Source organism: Neoarius graeffei, chromosome 8, assembly GCF_027579695.1.
Source record: "Neoarius graeffei isolate fNeoGra1 chromosome 8, fNeoGra1.pri, whole genome shotgun sequence".
In the NCBI taxonomy this organism is placed as follows: domain Eukaryota; kingdom Metazoa; phylum Chordata; class Actinopteri; order Siluriformes; family Ariidae; genus Neoarius; species Neoarius graeffei.
The window spans coordinates 28790901-28809390 of record NC_083576.1 but is presented as its reverse complement, the minus strand read 5'-3'; the positions used below and the strand labels follow the sequence as shown (position 1 = coordinate 28809390).

The following is an 18490-nucleotide window of genomic DNA, read 5'->3' as shown; positions in this document are numbered from 1 at the left end:
TGTTGTAAAACATGCTTGACTATAGACAGCGACACTGGTGTTCTAGCAGCTTCTAGGTCATAGCAGACCTATGCCTTGGTTGTTCCTGACCATCCATCCATCCATTATCCGTAACCGCTTATCCTGTGCAGGGTAGCAGGCAAGCTGGAGCCTATCCCAGCTGACTATGGGCTATTTGTCTTAATCGTTTCCACATTGCCGGCGAGAAAGACGCACTTGGCAAAAATGAGTGACAGCGATTCTGGATCAGAGGGCCGTCCAAGTTCTAAAAAAAAAAAATTCCCCTGCAAGTATCAAGGTGCAGCTAAATATGATACGAAGTTTAATTCCAACTTGACCAAAATCTGTCCATGCATTATCGCTGATTCAACGAGCAAGCGCTATTTCTGATGCACTGTTTGCAACAGGAGTATCAGATGTAAACATCAAGGCTTTCGAGATGTTGAACTTCACATGCAAAGAAAGTCTCACAAAGATCTGGAAAAAGCGAGATCATCAGGATCACTCTTAGATTAGATAAAACTTTATTGATCCCTTTGGGAGGGTTCTCTCAGGGAAATTAAGATTCCAGCAGCATCATTACAGATAAACAGAGAAAAGAGAGAACTTCTAGAAAAATTAAAATAAATTAAGTATTTACATATATAAATATAAAAAGAATAAGATATGGGGAAGAGAGGAAGGGGGAGGAGGAAAAAAAAGGGGGCGGCGGCAGGAGAGATATTGCACGTTATATTGCACATTGTCTGGTATTGCTTATTGTTAGGCGAGGCTACTGCTCCTTCCCATCCTCTGTCCTCCTGTTACCCCTCCTCCTCCCCAGAGAGGAGTTGTACAGTCTGATAGCATGAGAGACAAAGGAGTTTTTGAGTCTGTTCATCCTGCACTTGGGAAGGAGCATTCTGTCACTGAACAGACTCCTCTGTTTGCTGATGATGGTGTGCAGAGGGTGACTGGCATCATCCATGATGTTCAATGGTTTGTCCATCGACCTCTTCTCTGCCAGTGTCACCAGAGAGTCCAGCTTCATGCCGACCACAGAGCTGGCCCGCCTGATCAGTTTGGCCAGCCTGGATGTGCCCTTCTTGGATGTGCTGCCCCCCCCAACACACCACAGTGTAAAACAGGACACTGGCGACCACAGACTGATAAAACATCCACAGGAGTTTCCTGCAGATGTTAAAGGACCGCAGCTTCCTAAGGAAGTACAGCCTGCTCTGTCCCTTCCTGTACAAGTGTTTGGTGTTGCAAGTCCAGTCCAGCTTGCTGTCCAGCCACAGCCCAAGGTACTTATAGGAATCCACAGCCTCCACCTTGACTCCCTCGTTTAGAACTGGTCGTGACCTTGGTCTGGACCTCCCAAAGTCAATGACCAGCTCCTTGGTCTTCGAGGTGTTGAGCTGCAGATGGTTCCTGTTGCACCACACAGCAAAGTCCCTCACCAGGCTCCTATACTCCTCCTCTCTGTTGTCACTGATACACCCAACAATGGCTGTGTCGTTGGCAAACTTCTAAATGTGCCACAGCTCCGAGTTGTAGCAGAAGTCCGTGGTGTACAGGGTGAAGAGAAGAGGGGCCAGCACTGTGCCCTGGGGTGCTCTGGTGCTGCTAATCACAGTGCCAGACGTGATGTCCTTCAGCCTGATGTACTGCAGCCTGTCAGTGAGGTAGCTGGAGATCCAGGTGACCAGGCAGGGGTCCACTCGCATCCTGTTCAGTTTGTCCTGAAGCAATAGGGGCTGGATGGTGTTGAAGGCACTCGAAGTCCAAGAAGAGGATCCTCACTGTGCCATTTCCCTTATCCAGGTGCGAGTGGGCTCGGTGTAGCAGGTAAAGGATGGCGTCTTCCACACCAACACCTGCCCGGTACGCAAACTGCAGACAGTCCTGGGCACGTTGTACCTGGGGTCTGAGGAGGCTGAGGAAGAGCCGCAACGTCTTCATCAGATGTGAAGTGAGTGCCACCGGTCGGAAGTCGTTCAGCTCGCTGGGCTGATTCTTTCTGGGAACTGGAACGATACATGATGTCTTCCAGAGGGTTGGCACTCTCCCCAGCTGCAGGCTGAGGTTGAAGATGCATTGGAGTGGTTCATCCAGTTCAGCAGTGCAGGTCTTCGGTAGTCGTGGACACACCTTGTCTGGGCCTGCTGCTTTTCTGGGGTGAAGCTTCCTCAGTTGACCTCTGACCTGGTCTGCAGTAATGCATAGAGGAGTCTGTGTTAAGGTGGGGGAGGAGGGGGCTGCTGTGATGACAGCGGTGAGGTGTGTTGAGGGAAGAAGGAGAGATGACTGCAGTGAGGGAGAGGGTGGGAGGGGATGTGGGCTGGTTGAACCGATTTGAAGAAGTCATTCAACTCGTTTGCCCTCTCCACTGTTCCCTCAACGACTCTGGTCTTTGTATTGTGGCCTGTGATGGTTTTCACACCTTCCCAGACTTCCCTCATGCTGTTCTCCTTCAGCTTCTGCTCCACCTTTCTCCTGTAGCTGTCCTTAGCTTCCCTCACGCAGCGTTTCACCTCCTGCTGTGCTGCTTTCATCGCCTCCCTATCCCTGCTCCTGAGGGCGGCTTTCTTCCTGTTGGTGACAGCTTTGACTTCCTGTGTTACCCATGGCTTGTTATTCAGGTAACACCGTATAGTCTTAGGAGACCACGTCTGCACAGAAGTTGAGGTAATCTGTCAGACAGTGTGTCAGCCCCTCTATGTCCTCAGTGTGGCAGTGTTTCCCACAAATTTTGGAGACTATGGGGGCAGCCCATGGGGGGGGGGGGGGCGTGTGTGTCGTGCGTGTCCAGTTGAATTGCAGGGGTGCGCGGGGGTTGTTTAGCGCGTGGCGCGCGTGTCCGGTTGAATTGCAGGGGTGCGTGGGGGTTGTTTAGCCTACTAATACTACTAAATTAAGACTAACAAAGAACAAATTCGTTGGTATTGGTTATGCACCTTGTATTTTATTTTAGCATGTTGCTACAGAGGGCAGTCCTACAAGAACAACATATTACAGATAGCAACCAAACCAAAAATCCTACAAAACTTCACACCCTGAACTCCTACAAAACTTCACACCCTGAACTCCTACAAAAAGTCCTACAAAACAGGGACTTCTAGCTCTGCTGTATGTCAAAAGTGACCCTGACAAATGCCTGCCCTATTTACAAAGACCACACCCTGCACTTGTGCATTTGATTTTTCTTGGCTTTGAGAGAGTTCGAGTGCCCTTTCATAATTTATATCTTCTGGTCCGTTAATGGAAGTCCTCAATTGGGCGGCCAGGTACTCTGCAGTCTGTTACGAAGGTCTGTTTTGACCTAAAATGACAACTTGTTACTACAATGAGTCATGTGATTGTAGAGCTCACTCTGAAATATTTAATTAAGTGAAAGTGAGATTGAACTTGGGTGGGATTTGAGCATAAAAACATTGGGTAAATGTAAATTGAAATTCACATCACTGGTTTGCCTGCAGATGTCCTTACCCTGTTCATTGTGGAAAAGTCTCTTTCACAATTCACGCTTGACACTGGCACAACAAGGGCAATCGCTGTTAAGTGGCTGAGTAATGGGTATATCTGCCCCCATTCATCGCACTCACTTGCTAGGAGTGTTATACCAATTTGACATCCTGACAGACAGCAAGCAGTTGATGTTAGGCCTACCTCAGTCACTACCTCTTCATCCTGAGGTGAATTTCGGTCCCTCTTTTTGAAATAATTCAAAATGCTCATGATTTGAATTAACAACAAAACAAATTTAGCATCAGTTTAACCCTTTGACGCAAAACATGGGTCAAAAGTGACCCGGCTGAGTTTTTATCTTCTATATCTTTGCAATAAATTAATTCCATCATTCAGTATTCAAGGTATTCCTCAATTAACTTGTTTTTGATCATCATACATCCTTATTTTATTTTTTCCTTTCTTACTTTTTGAATAAAAACCCTTTTTGTATCACTACCCTTCGAATGCACAACATGGGTCAGAAACGACCTGCATTCATTTTCCAGGTTATTTCATGTACGGCTGAGTGTTTCTATGATATACTTTTGAAATAAATTCATTTTGTCATTTACGTTTCCAAATATGCAGTAAATATCTTGTTTTTGTTTAGCACAAATCATCATTTTTACTTTTCCTTTCTTAAGTTATGAACAAGCACAGCTTTTGTAATTCTACATCAAGTTTACACACATGGGTCAGAACCGACCCGCATGCATTTACTCCAGCGTTTGGTGGGAACTGTGAATTATGCTTGTCAGATATTTCACAGCTCAGCACAGCGCCCTTTGCCCATCTAATACATGTAAGTAATGTTTTTCAATTGTTCTAACATTACCTTAGAAAAAAATTGATTGTTTAGGTTACCTTGAGAGTGAGTAGATTACTTGTCAGAAAGTTACAAGTAATTACTATTAGCTACCGAGCTGTTGACATATTCTACTTTAGTTAGCTAATTTTGTTGTAGTTGGCTTAGCTAACGACATAGTTAATAAATAACTGGCCCCATTCACTACTAAAGTAATTACTTGAAACAAATTATTATTATAGTATTAAGACATTTAATTTTAAATCACGCTTGGATGACCCATGTGTAGTAATATAAAAAGTATTTTTGTTCATAAAGTAGGAATGAAAAAATTAAATTAATGACTTGTGGTAATTAAAAACAAGATATTTAAAGAATACTATAGTTCAGGTTGGAGTCCTTTGAGAATAAATACTTTGGCTTTTGCAGCACTCTGTCCCCAAAAGCTGATGTCAGGAAAAAGTCTTTAGACAAAAGGTTTTCTTGCTTTTGTAGGGTTTTATTTTATTTTTTATTTATTCATTTATTTTTCCTTCCTGTGTCGGGATTCTTTGGGGGGGGAAGGTGTATTTCAACATGTCGCTAATTGCTAGGCCACAAATCTGCACAGTCACTCCAGTCGTTGAGAAGAATTTTGTACAAATCATAACTGCTAATAAACTCTAATTTCCGCATATATCTATCCTTTGCTTCTTTGACTAAGATTATCCAAGTAATCCAATAGTAAAGCTTTTTTAACTATAGTTTTCTTCAGACATCAACAGATGCCAAACATTTCCGCTTGGCTTCAGTGTGTGAACAAAGATTGCTTGTCCCCCAGGCAGAGGTAAATGTGATCATTTTATGTTGCAATTCACAACTGTTCCTTAAATAGGGGGCAAGTGGAAATTAACCCCCACTTGCTCCCCAGGGCAAGTGGGTTGAAAAGTTAATGTTGAGCCCTGTAATTGTGCTGCCAGTCTTGTCACTGATCTCTCCCAGTTTCTCACTAAACAGAAAAGTGCATTTATTGATCTCCCAGTTATCATCCCACTTGGAGTGTGATTTGTACATGTTACCAGCTTGAACAGACAGAAAAGATGATTTATAGATTAACAGCCAGTTAATAAAGTGATTTATGGAGATGTGGGTTGGGGCTACTTTGACACTCAAACATTGAGTTTGCTATTGGGAAGAAGCATCTGCGGATATGAACCATGCTGAGAGAGAGAGAGATCGATCGATCTCAGAAGACCCAAGATCAAGAATTGTTGATTTTGCATAAAGCTGGAAAGGGTTACAAAGCAATCTCAGTGAGCTTAGATATTCTTCAGCCCACAGTTAGTCAAATGAGATGATTTAGTAGTGTGGGTAGTCTCCCTAGAAGTGGGCACCCAGCCAAGATTATGGCAAAGACATAACACCGAATCCTCAGTGAGGTAAAGAAGAGCCCTAGAGTAGCAGCTAAAGGCTTGAAGGAATCATTGGAACGGTCTGTCTCTGTTCATGAGTCTACCATACAAAAACCATTTGACCAGGCAGGGTGTTCATGGCAGGATGCCATGGTGGAAACCTGTTTTCTAAAACTAATTAAATAAATAAAAACACATTGCTATCTGCCTGAAGTTTGACAAAGAGCAGCTTGCCACTCCACAACGCTATTGGGAAAATGTTTTTTGGTCTGATGAAGCAAAGGTTAAATTATTTGGGAAGAACATGCAGCACTACATTTGGGGTAAAAAGGGCATGTGAAAACATCTCCCATTGGTGAAGGACAGTGCAGGAAGCATCATGATTTGGGGATGTTTTGCTGCCTCTGGGCCTGGACTGCTTGTCATCATTGAGGGGAAAATGAATTCCTAAGTTTATCAAAGTATCCTACAGGAAACTGTCAGGGTGACTGACTGCCAGCTGAAGCCCAGTAGAAGTTGGCTGATGCAGCAGGACAATAACACTAAACACTGAAGTAAATCTGTCAGAATGGCTTAAAAAAGGAAAGCCTGCTTTGTGGTTTTGCTAAGTCGGAGCCCAGACCTTAACCCAATAGAAAGCTGTTCACACCAGACATCCTAAGAACATGGCCTAATCAAGCAGTTCTGTAAAGAAGGATCCAAAATTCCTCCTGAATGTTGTGCAAGTCTGATCCGCAGCTACCAGAAGCACTTGTTTGAGGTTCTTGCTGCCAAAGGAGGTTCGACCAGTTATTAAATCCAAGAGTTCACTTTTTTCACTAGCCCTGTGAATGTTTAATGGGTGTGTTCAACATGGACATGGGGGAAGTCATGTCCTAAAAGTTGGAGAATATTAAACAGCTTTGGGACCAAATGGTTGCCGGTTTGAATCCCTGGACCAGCAGGAATGGTTGAAGTGCCTTTGAGCAAGGCACCTAGCCCCCAGCTCCCTGGGCTACCACCTGTTGTGGGTATGTCAGGGTCCTGTTGTATATTGCTCTGGATATTTGCTAAATGTCTGTAATGTAATACGAAAGATTGTAACTGTCTTATTAGTTAAAACGGCTTGTTTTTCATTATTGTAACTTAGATCATACCATATTTTAAGATAAATGTGGACATAAATGCAGTTAATTCCAAAGAGTTAATTTACATTAAATGTATCCAAAGAGAATTTTTCTTGCCATCGTATTGTGAAAGGGTTGGGTGCATGGCATAACTTCAACACATAAGCTAAATACTAGCACATGACTCATGGCAATATGTGAAATTTGTTTTCTTTGACCTTGGAGCATTTCTTCTGTTTCAGCTACCAGCCCAAATGGGCTCTTTGCTTGGATCCTCTTTAGCCCTGCACTACCTGGACTGTGTACAGGATAAGTCTGCATTCCTGCGCCTTAACTTCTGGCTTGGGCACTCCCTTCAAGAGGGTAAAAATACCCAAACATTTAGCCTTGAGCATAATACCAATGAAGTACTTTTGTTCCTTTTCAGCAGGCTCTTTACCCTGAAATAAGCTGGATTCAGTAATGTGCTTTCTCTGTGTATGAAATAGAGTTTCTGCTATGTCCTGAAGATGGGGGCTCAAACAGCCTTTCTGAGGCTTCTGCATTCCTGAGTACTATCCTCTCCTCACAACAGTTTCTCCAGGTAAGCCTACATAGGATGGACATTCCTGGTAAATGCATGTTCTTAAAATAAAAATTAATGTTTCTCACAACATATTTTGCAAATTTATAAAACGACAGTGGATTTCCATCAACGATTGTTAGGTGGTTATTCTGAAGAGGGCACAATAATTACTGTATAATAAAACCAAGGCTAGTCATTGTCCCAGTGGCATTCAGGTTTGTTGTAAGAAATGTTAATTTTTAGTGTGTTGATAAAAGCCATTGGATAGCCCAGCCATGTTTTTGGTTTGTCATTGAAGCTTGGGCACGGCCTTCAGTTCATTTTATTTATATAGCACTTTTAACATTGGACATTATCACAAAACAGCTTTACAGAAATCTGGATATAATTTTTAAATTCATAAATTTATTCTTTTTAGTCCATCCATCCATTTTCTGCCGCTTATCCGGGTCGCGGGGGTAGCAGCCTAAGCAGAGCAGCCCAGACTTCCTTTTCCCCAGCCTCCTCCACCAGCTCTTCTGGGGGAATACTGAGGTGTTCCCAGGCCAGCTGAGAGATGTAATCTCTCCAACGTGTCTGGGGTGTCTTCCTGGTGGGGTCTGCCCAGAGAACCTCCCCTAGGAGGCATCCAGGGGGCATCCTAACAAGGTGCCTGAACCACCTCAATTGACTCCTTTCAGTGTGTAAGAGCAGCGGTTCTACACAGAGTCTCTCCCAAATGACCAAGCTTCTCACCCTGTCTCTAAGGGAGAGCCCAGCCACCCTGCAGAGTAAACTAATTTCTACTGCTTGTATCTGCGATCTCATTCTTTCAGTCACTACCCATAGCTCGTGACCATAGGTGAGAGTGGGAACATAGATGGACCAGTAAATTGAGAGCTTTGCCTTTTGGCTCAGCTCTCTCTTTACCACAATAGACCGGTTTAGCGTCCTTATCACTGCTGACGCTGCCCCGATCCATCTGTCCAACTCCCGCTCCCCCCTACCCTCACTTGTGAACAAGACCCTGAGATACTTAAACTCCTCCACTTGAGGTAGCAACCCAAAGTAGGCACTCCACCCATTTCTGGACGTGGAGGTGCTGATCCTCATCCCAGCCGCTTCACACTCTGCTGCAAACTATCCCAGCACATGTTGTAGGTCACAGATTGATGGAGCCAACAGGATCACATCATCCGCAAAAAGTAGAGACGCAATCCTGATGCCACCAAACCGGACACCCTCCACCCCTTGACTGCACCTAGAAATTCTGTCCATAAAAGTTATGAACAGAACCAGTGACAAAGGGTGCCCCTGGCAGACTCCCACATGCACTGGGAATGAGTCTGACTTACAGCAATGCGAACCAAACTCCTGCTCCGGTCATACAGGGTCCGAATGGCCCGAAGCACCCCCCCAGGGTAAAGAGCTGGTCCACTGTTCCACGACCAAGGCAAAAACTGCATTGTTCTTTCTGAATCCGAGGTTCAACTATTGACCGGACTCTCTTCTTCTCCAGCACCCCAGCATAGGCTTTCCCGGGGAGGCTGAGAAGTGTGATCCCCCTGTAGTTGGAACACACTCTCCATTCCCCCTTTTTTTTTTTTTTTTTTAAAAAAGGGGACCACCACCCCAGTCTGCCAATTCCAGAGGTACTGTCCCTGTCCATGCAATGTTGAAGAGGCGTGTCAGCCAAGACAGCCCAACAACATCCAGCACCTTCAGGAACTCAGGATGAATCTCATCCATCCCCGGAGCCCGACCACCGAGGAGCTTTTTAACCACCTCAGCAACCTCAGCCCCTGTGATGGGCGAGTACTCCCAAGCACCCTCATACTCTCTGTCCTCCTCGGACGACACAAAGGTGGGATTGAGGAGATCCTCGAAGTATTCCTTCCACTGCCGGACGATGCCAACCGCAGCAGTGCTCCATCCCCATTGTTAACAGTAGGGACCGAGCACTGCTTCCCCTTCCTGAACTGCCAGGCGGTTTGCCAGAATCCCCTCAAGGCTGACTGAAAGTCGCTTTCCATGGCCTCACCCACACTGGAGTTTTTGCTTCAGCGACTGCCAGAGCTGCATTCTGCTTGGCCTGTCGGTACCTGTCAGCTGTCTCTGAAGACCCATAGGCTAACCAAGCCTCTTTCAGCTTGACTGCTACCCTCATCACAGGTGTCCACCACCGGGTTTGGGGATTACTGCCATGACCGACACCAACCTTGCAGCTCCGCACGGCTGCCTCAGCAATAGAGGTACGGAACATGGTCCCTGTGGTCCTCAATGTCCCCATTCTCCTCTGATATACAGTTGAAGCTCTGCCGGAGGTGGCAGTTGAAGGGCCGACGGACGGGAGCCTCCGCCAGACATTCCCAGCATACCCTCACTACATATTTGGGCCTGCCAGGTTTGTCCAGCCTCCTCTCCCACCATCTGATCCAGCTCGCCACCAGGTGGTGATCAGTTGACAGCTCTGCTCCTTTCTTTACCTGAGTGTCCAAGACATACGGTCGCAGATCAGATGAAATGACTACAAAGTCGATCTATGGCCTAGGGTGTCCTTGTGCCACGTGCACTTATGGACACCCTTGTGCTCGAACATGGTGTTCGTTATAGCCAAACCGTGCATGGCACAGAAGTCTAGCAACAGAACACCGCTTGGGTTCAGATGGGGCAGGCTGTTCTTCCCAATTGCACCCCTCCAAGTCTTACTGTCATTGTCCACGTGAGCATTGAAGTCCCCCAGTAAAACAGTGGAGTCCCCTCGTGATGCACTGTCTAGTACCCCACTCAAGGACTCCAAGAAGGCTGGGTAGTCTGACCTACCATTTGGCACATAAGCGCAAATGACAGTCCAGGATCGTTCCCCGACCCGAAGGCGCAGGGAAATGACCCTCTCGTTTACTGGGGAGAACTCCGATGTTGGCACGCTGAACTAGGGGGCTACCAATAGCCCTACCCCTGCCTGGCACCGCTCACCCTTGGCAACTCCAGCATGGAAGAGTCCAACCCCTCTCCAGGAAATTGGTTCCAGATCCCAAGCTATGTGGTGAGCCCAACTATATCTAGTCGGTACCGCTCAACCTCACGCACAAACTTGGGCTTCTTCCCCACCAGAGAGGTGACATTCCATGTCCCAAAAGCCAGTTTTGTCAGTTGGGGATCAGTACGCAGGGGCGATAGCGTTCCGGCGCCGCATTTCCGGTGTACCGTGGCTGGGGAAAAAAAAAAATCTAGTTCGCCCATTGTCCTGTGTCATTCTGAGATGCGCAGATAGACAGTAAAGGGAATTCGCATGATATGGAACTAGTGGGGAAAAAAGTGCCGTCAAGGCACGAATTAGACCCTCCGAGGGTCGGAGGGTCTAATTCGTGCCGTGATGGCACTTTTTTCCCACTAGTTCCATATCATGCGAATTCCCTTTACTGTCTATCTGCGCATCTCAGAATGACGCAGGACAATGGGCGAACTAGATTTTTTTTTTCCCCCCAGCCACGGTACGCCGGAAATCCGGCGCGGCGCCGGAACGCTATCACCCCTGCGTACACCAGGGCCTCCACCTTTTGTGGAGGTTTGTCCTTTTTAGTGTTACAAGTCAAATGTGGTGTTCTTGGGTCAATTGTTTGATGTTTATAGATCACAGCACAAACCCTTGTCTTCTCGGTCATGGTTGCTAAATCTCCCCAAGGCTTGTGTTTAAACTTGTATTACATTGTGTTTTTCAGGAGGGTTTCTTCAGCACAGAGAGTTTTCTCTACAAGTTCCTGAGTGTGTGGGATGGCTCACTTCTGTGCTCCCAGATTTTGGATCTTCTCAGTCATATCCCCCTGATGTCTAGCCATTGTAAGTACAACTTTATTCTTCCCAGTGTTTTCCCCTCAGCTTTTATTGTATATATTTAGCTTTCAACTGCAGGTCATACTCTAACTAGATGATTAAAATAATTATGTACCTTTTTAAAATGCACCCCCTGTAGTGGTTCCTACAAACCTGAATTTTAAAAGGTTTGACTTTTTTTCACAGGTTCAGAAGTAATTGGGCAATTGATGAGCAGTTTCATAGCCGGTTATGGCCCATTTCCTCATTATATCTTGACGAAGTAAGGAGATAAGAGGTCTAGGTTAAATGTGCATTTGGTAACTGTTCATGGGAACACTCAATATGCTGTCCAAAGAGGCATCAGTGCAAGTGAAGGAAGCAATCATTAGGCTGAAACAAACAAAATGGACCTATGAGAGCAAGAACAGACTCTTCAATACCAAAAGGCCTGAAAGACCATTCAAGTGAATGTATGTTTGTAGAATTCTTTCCTTGGTGAAGAAAAACCCTTTCACAACATAGCCAAGTCAAGAACACTGGATGAGGAAGTGCATCATTGTCAAAGTCTGCAATCAGGAAATGCCTTCATGAATGTAAATACAAAGGGTTTACCTCAAGGTGCAAACCACTGGTAACACTTGAACAGAGGCCAGATTCAATTTTGCTAGAAATCCTGCCCAGTTCTGGAATAAGATTCTTTGGACAGAGGACTTTGGACCAAGATTAACTTGTCCCAGAATGATGGGAAGGGAAGAGTATGGAGAAGGAAAGAAAGAGCTCGTTATCTAAAGCATACTACATCATCTGTCGAACATGGTGGACATGGGTATGCATGGCTGCTAATGGAAATTGGTTGGTTGGTTGGTTGGTTGGTTTGTGACTGCTGAAAGAAGGATGAATTCTGGAGTGTATTAAACTATACTTTCTGCTTAGATCCAGTCAAATGCTGCAAAACGTATTGGACAGTATTTTTCACAGTACACGTGAATAATGACCCAAAATACAACTGCAAAAGCAACCTAAGAGCTTCTTAAAGCATAGAACTGTAATGTTCTAAAGAAGACTGGGTCAGTCAACCCAACTGAGCACGTTTTCACTTGCTGAAGACAAAACTGAAGGCAGAAAGACCCACACACAACTAAAGAAGGCTGCAGTAAAGGCCTGGCAATGCATCACAAGAGAGGAAACTCAATTTGGTGACGTGTTCTAGACTTCAGGTGGTAATTGACTGCAAAGAATTTGCTTCCAAGCATTAAAAATGATTATACCCCCCACAAAGAGTTTTTTTTTGGGGGGGATAGGAATCACCTCACTCTAAAAGTGCTATAAAAATAAACTTACCTTGTCCATCCATCTGTCCATGTGTCTTGTAAGCGCAGCTCCTCCTAGATGGTTTGGATTTTGATGAAACTTTACACAGTTGCAGTATACCACCTGAACATGTGCATGAAGGAAAATAATCCCTGTCTGATGTTTCAAAGGGGAGATAATTCAACAACTTCCCATACATATGACAATGTATGATGACAGGCTCGTAAGCGGGGGGTATTCTATAGGGAGTTTACACACAGTTCTAGTTATAATTTACTTTGTCCAATTACTTCTGAGCCTGTGAAAATGGAGGGACTGTGTTTATATATTAAAAAAAAAAGTGGCTGTAATTCCAAAATGGTTAGTACAATTTTTGTTAAACTCCATGAATTAAAGAATTCTATATATTTTTTTAATCACACATTGATGGCTTCATTCTGAATCCATTTTGTTGGAGTACAGAGGAAAAAACAGTTGTCACTTTCCAAATATTTATGGACCTGACTGTAAATATGACTAAAGTTTCCTTCTGTCTGCATTCTCACTGCACTCAGCTGGCAAAAAGGTGGGGGAAACTGTTCAAGCAAACTGCTGATTCCTTGGCTTTAAAGGAACAGTCCACCGTATTTCCATAATGAAATATGCTCTTACCTGAATTGAGACGAGCTGCTCCGTACCTATCCGAGCTTTGCGCGACCTCCCAGTCAGTCAGACTTCCGCGTTTTTCCTGTTTACATAGGTTTATATGACCAGTGATATGAAACAAGTTCAGTTAAAAAAAATTGAAACGTAGCAATTTTCTATGCTATGGAAAGTCCGCACTATGACAGGCGTACTAACACCTTCTGCACGCTTCGGCAGCGCATTGCGCATATCAGTGTGCTGCCGAAACGCGCAGAAGGTGTTAGTACGCCTGTCATTATAGTGCGGACTTTCCATAGCATAGAAAATCGCTACGTTTCAATTTTTTTAACTGAACTTGTTTCATATCACTGGTCATATAAACCTATGTAAACAGGAAAAACGCGGAAGAGTTTGGTTGCATCTAACTACAGCCCCAAAAAATACCGTTGGCCATGCTGAGCCTAGCTACATTGCTAACAGGAGTGACAGCGCGTCTGACTGCGTCTGACTAACTGGGAGGTCGCGCAAAGCTCGGATAGGTACGGAGCAGCTCGTCTCAATTCAGGTAAGAGCATATTTCATTATGGAAATACGGTGGACTGTTCCTTTAAAATGAATGTAATGCAATTCTATTTTGCTATGACCAATATGTGGGCAGTTGGTATGTGATTTTTCTCCAATGTCCACAGCTATCAAAATGCTAGTCTTTGAACCACTGATTCAACTCTACTTCACCTCTAATGTGTTCTTTAAGGTTAGTGTCTGGTCTTTGTTTTTCTTTCATTACGAATTTCAGTTCCGCCTTTCTTTTTAAAAAATTAAACATTTTTATATAAAATATTTTACCAGGAGTCAGGACTAGTACACTATACTGGGAAAGGTTTGTGAACACCTGACCGTCACATCAGTATGTGCCTTTTAAACATTGCACTGCAGATTTAGTCTACCTTTAGTGATCTCTGGGAAGGCTTTCCACTAGATTTTTGGAATGTGGTTATGGGGATTTGTACATTCAGCTACAAGAACATTAGTGAGGTTGGGCAGTGATGTCAGATGAGAACACCTGGGGTGCAGTCGGCATTCCAATTAATCTCCAAGGTTGTCAGTATGGTTGAGGTTAGGGCTCTTTGCAGGCCACTTGAGTTCTTCCACACCAATCTTGGCAAGCCATGTCTTTATGGACCTCACTTTGTGCACAGGGAGACGGTCATTCTGAAACATGTCACTCTTGCCTTCTTGGTTCCAGTGAAGGGAATTTGTAATGTTACAGCCCACAAAGACATCCTATAAAATTGTGTGCTTCTAGCTTTGTGCCAACAGTTTGGAGAAGGCCCACATATGGGTGTTTTGGTCAGGTATCCACAAACATTTGTCCATTGTGTGTTTATTGTATGAATCACATGTTTGTAGTGCCTTTGAAGATTTTAATTCATCACCAGCTGTAACTCCTGTTCTTTGCTTCATGTCCTCCCCATAGTGCAGCGTCATTGAGTGTCTGAACAGTATGCTGCTTAAATGGCTGACCTGGCATTCTGTCAACCCTCTCATGGAATGCCTAGACATCAGTGTCAACAGCACAGTGTGAGCATCCCTGAGATCAGTTTTAGGAATTCAGTGATCCTATTTTCAAAGGAATACTTATCAGGCTTGTGACTCTCATCTTAGACTGATCTAGTCGTGACCTCATAATTTTTTCTGCTTACGTACAGCATGTTCAGGGCATGCATGAGAAATTTCTCAGTGTAGAAGGGAAAATGGGGGGAGGGATTCAGCAGGACTCAGTGATGAATGGAGAGGTCAAAAACCCTATGGTATGCTCACTTAATTTCCACAAAGGTAGGAATCCCCCCCCCAAAAAAAATCTGTCCCTCTGAGTTACATGACAATCCTGAGATCGAGATGCTGAGCTCTTCTGCTCCTCGGACCTGCCTGATCCATCCTGGTGCCTTGTGTCTGGTTGGGGTCTCCTCGCATCGCTCCTGTGGAGGGTACAGCCCCATGTGGACAGTTGAAAGTCACACCTGGAGGATGCTCTGGACACTTACAGTAATGCTTTTTATGGCTGAGGACTGCAGTTGTCATGAACAGTTTTGCACTCAAGTTTCCATCAATGAAGAGTTATAACATCAACGAAACTGACTTCATGTTACAACTGTTAATGTTATAGTCATGTTGTCCTGTTGTTGCCCAAATGAGGAAGGGTTCCCTTTTGAGTCTGGTTCCTCTCAAGGTTTCTTCCCCATGTCGTCTGTGGGAGTTTTTCCACCGTTGCCACAGGCTTGCTCATTGGGGATAGATTAGGGATAAAATTAGCTCATGTTTTAAAGTTGTTCAAATTCTGTAATGCTGCTTTGCGACAATGTTTATTAAAAGTGTTATACAAATAAACTTGACTTGACACTTGAATTAAAAAAATAATTTCACAACTACAGCAAGGTGCTCATTCTTATCCAGGGACGTGAACATGAGCAACACAGTGGCTCGGCAGAGCCTCGCCTTCACCAAGACTGAAAAAGTGCATTTTACATTTAGGGATCAAAAGTAATGGTGATAATGCTTCACATAGCCTCAGTGTCCTTACCTGTGCATGCTGATCATGCTCAAATCAGCATCAGGTGTTTCCCATAACAACTGGGTCCTGTAAACGAGTGCAGTCAGCTTGCACATGTAAGAACACTGAGGCTTTCTGAAGAATCATCACTGTCATGTTTGTTTCTAACCATGTTTGACACTGCTTTTGGTTTAGTTTTTGTAAATGATAAACTGCTAATAAACACTCTTCCTGCACTTGAATCTGTCTACCACCCTGCATTCCTGACAGAATACTTCACAAAGTCTCTGTGAAAAGTCCTTATATTCACCTGCTGTTTGTGCTCAAATCAGTATTAGGTGTTTCCCATAATGACTGGGTCCCAAGCATGTGCACAATGTGCTCTGAAGTATCCCCAAATGTAAATGCACTTTAAGTCTTGGTGAAAGTGAGATGATGCCGAGCTGCTGTGTTGCCACTTATGTTCACTTCACTGTACAAGAATGAGCACCTTGCTGGAGTTGTGAATTTATTTTATTTATTTATTTTGGAATTCTTACCTTCGTGGAAAAGAAGTGAGCATACCATAAGGTTTTTGATCTCTGTTTTGTCAGAGTCCCACTGAACTCCCCACCCACTTTTCCCTTCCACGTTTAGAAATTCCTCTAGTTTTTTTTTTTTTTTTTCCCCCTGGTGATGAACTTTTGGTAAATTAAAAAATCTGATGTCTTTGATTCGGTCAAAACACCTCTAAAAACACAGCAAAACCTTCCTGTACTGGTCAGTAACAACTAACTAACTTGTCTGAATGAAGCACTACCAGTGTGCCCCGTCATGGCGGCGTAGTTACTGTTGCTATGGGGTCATGTGACCTGTGTAAAGCATTAACAAGTAATCATGTCCACAGTCAAGTTAGCAATATGTGTTATCTCAATAAAACAAAGGCTTTAACTAGGCTAGCTTTGGTGTTGATCTCTAACAATTATTGAGAACGGTGATCAAAGAATCAAAAGTACAAAATGACTGCTGATACCGCTAAAATTAACACCTAGTTAAAGGGCACCGGTGGCGTTTTTATTACCCACACCCAGTCCCACAGCATGATGTAAATTACATCATCTGTGACTTGCCATACATGAATGAGCTGAATTATTAAGATTTAGAAAACATAGCCAGTCAGTAGGTGGACATCGACAATGATATGCTGGTAACCTGTCATTTCCATAACTGACAAAGAAATCATCGCCTCCGTTAGTGATCCTTTAACTTGTTGAACTGCAATAGTGAATCGGAAGGAGAAATTTGTCATGAGAATGTGCCTATATGAAATTTTATAACGTGAGTGTGTGCTGTGACAAGTGGGCCCATTTCAGTATTGTGAACTTTTCAGTATAATGAACTATTTGGACGTCACCCAAGGAGTTTATTGTAGTGGGGTTGCAGTGTAAGTAGAAGATGATTTAGCACCAGAACCATCTGGGTAATTTTTAGTTGCAGAACTTCGACTCATAAAATAATTCTTCACACAGGTTATATGGGTTGCATTGTTACCCAGAAATGCTACTTGCAAATGTTAAATGTTCCTCTTTAAATCCATATCCATGTCACATTTTTATTTAAAACTTTATTTGAAATTGTAACATTTTCTTTTGAAATATTAAACATTTTCTGCAGAACTTTGACCCTGCCCGGGTTTATAGATACAGTTACAGAGATTGTGAGCTTTGTGGGAGGCCTGGCTACTGAGGGACTGCGTCTGGAGAATGGCCACATCCTACTCCTCAACCATTCACTCAGCTTCTACGAGACAGTAATGCAGTCTTCTTTTTTAGGTTTTTATGAAGTCAGATATGTTTTGGAGTCTGATTGTCTGAAAAGAAAATCCATTGTTATGTGAGTCAGCTAGTAATGTCAAGTGAATTTGTTTCATGTTCTTTTCAAATGTGCAGACATTTTCTCAAGACATATATAAAATCACATACAATTTTATATGGTCTCATTTCCAGGTGTGCGATATGTTGGTAAAGTATGACTTGCCTGTAGTCATCATGCCCCCAGCTGGTGTTTTTTATCCGGCTCTCTTTGCCACAGACTCACTCACTGTGGATCGATTGGGTTATGTTATGTACAGGTAAGCTGTGATTTATGTTTGGCAGCAACAATTAATTAGAATTAGTTGAAGTCAATGTTGATGTCATTTAAAAAGCAAGTGTGCTCCATAATCCAAAAATTATATATAATTTCATGGTAGGATGGAATACACTACTGGGACGATGTTGTGCGCACACAGCAGGAGATGTCAATAAAAATATTTGTTTACAAATGGGTCTTAACAAATTAAGTTTCCAATATTGTTATTCTTTTCAGATACCGGAAAAATCTGTCCTTGGCAAAAAAACAGGAGCAACCAAATGAGGTAATTAAAAGTAGTGTAAGGCCAACAACAATTCAAACACTTTGCCATGTCCTGCCCCCCTTGGTTACCGTTGCTACACCTGTAAAGCTTTTGCACCAGGCATGTCAGTCTATGGTGTTTTTCCATGATATCAGTGGAATAGTCCAAAGGAAATCTTTTCAAATTTCTGGAATGATACTTCTATAGTATGAGAAGACGACAAAAGGGTCTAAATTATGCATTTGAGGGATACATTCAAGATATAATTTGTTGGTGGGGTGTGAATGAAGAGGACATCAAAATTAAGGGAAAAGTTCACCTGTGCAAGTGTCAATCACCCCACATCTTATCGATTCATGTGCAAGAATGTTCCTGCACAACAGGGGTCAGTCAGTATATTTTGTTTTAAGTTAATGCTTAGTCTTGACTCCCAGTAGCTTTCATTATCCAGACTTGTCAATTTAGCATGACTGAAA

The 18490-nt window shown here is 43.6% G+C and overlaps 1 protein-coding gene across 3 annotated transcripts in view; it reads left to right on the top strand.

The window, feature by feature from the left end:
• cenpi (centromere protein I) overlaps nt 1-18490 on the top strand; it is an 84902-nt gene that overhangs the window by 52774 nt on the left and 13638 nt on the right. For all 3 annotated transcript variants that reach the window (XM_060927521.1, XM_060927524.1, XM_060927522.1), the window contains exons 10-17: nt 7037-7157; nt 7283-7377; nt 11061-11178; nt 13779-13843; nt 14567-14670; nt 17294-17429; nt 17626-17750; nt 17987-18035. In XM_060927521.1, coding sequence (XP_060783504.1) covers nt 7037-7157; nt 7283-7377; nt 11061-11178; nt 13779-13843; nt 14567-14670; nt 17294-17429; nt 17626-17750; nt 17987-18035 — 813 coding nt within the window. The remainder of the gene's footprint in view (nt 1-7036; nt 7158-7282; nt 7378-11060; nt 11179-13778; nt 13844-14566; nt 14671-17293; nt 17430-17625; nt 17751-17986; nt 18036-18490) is intronic.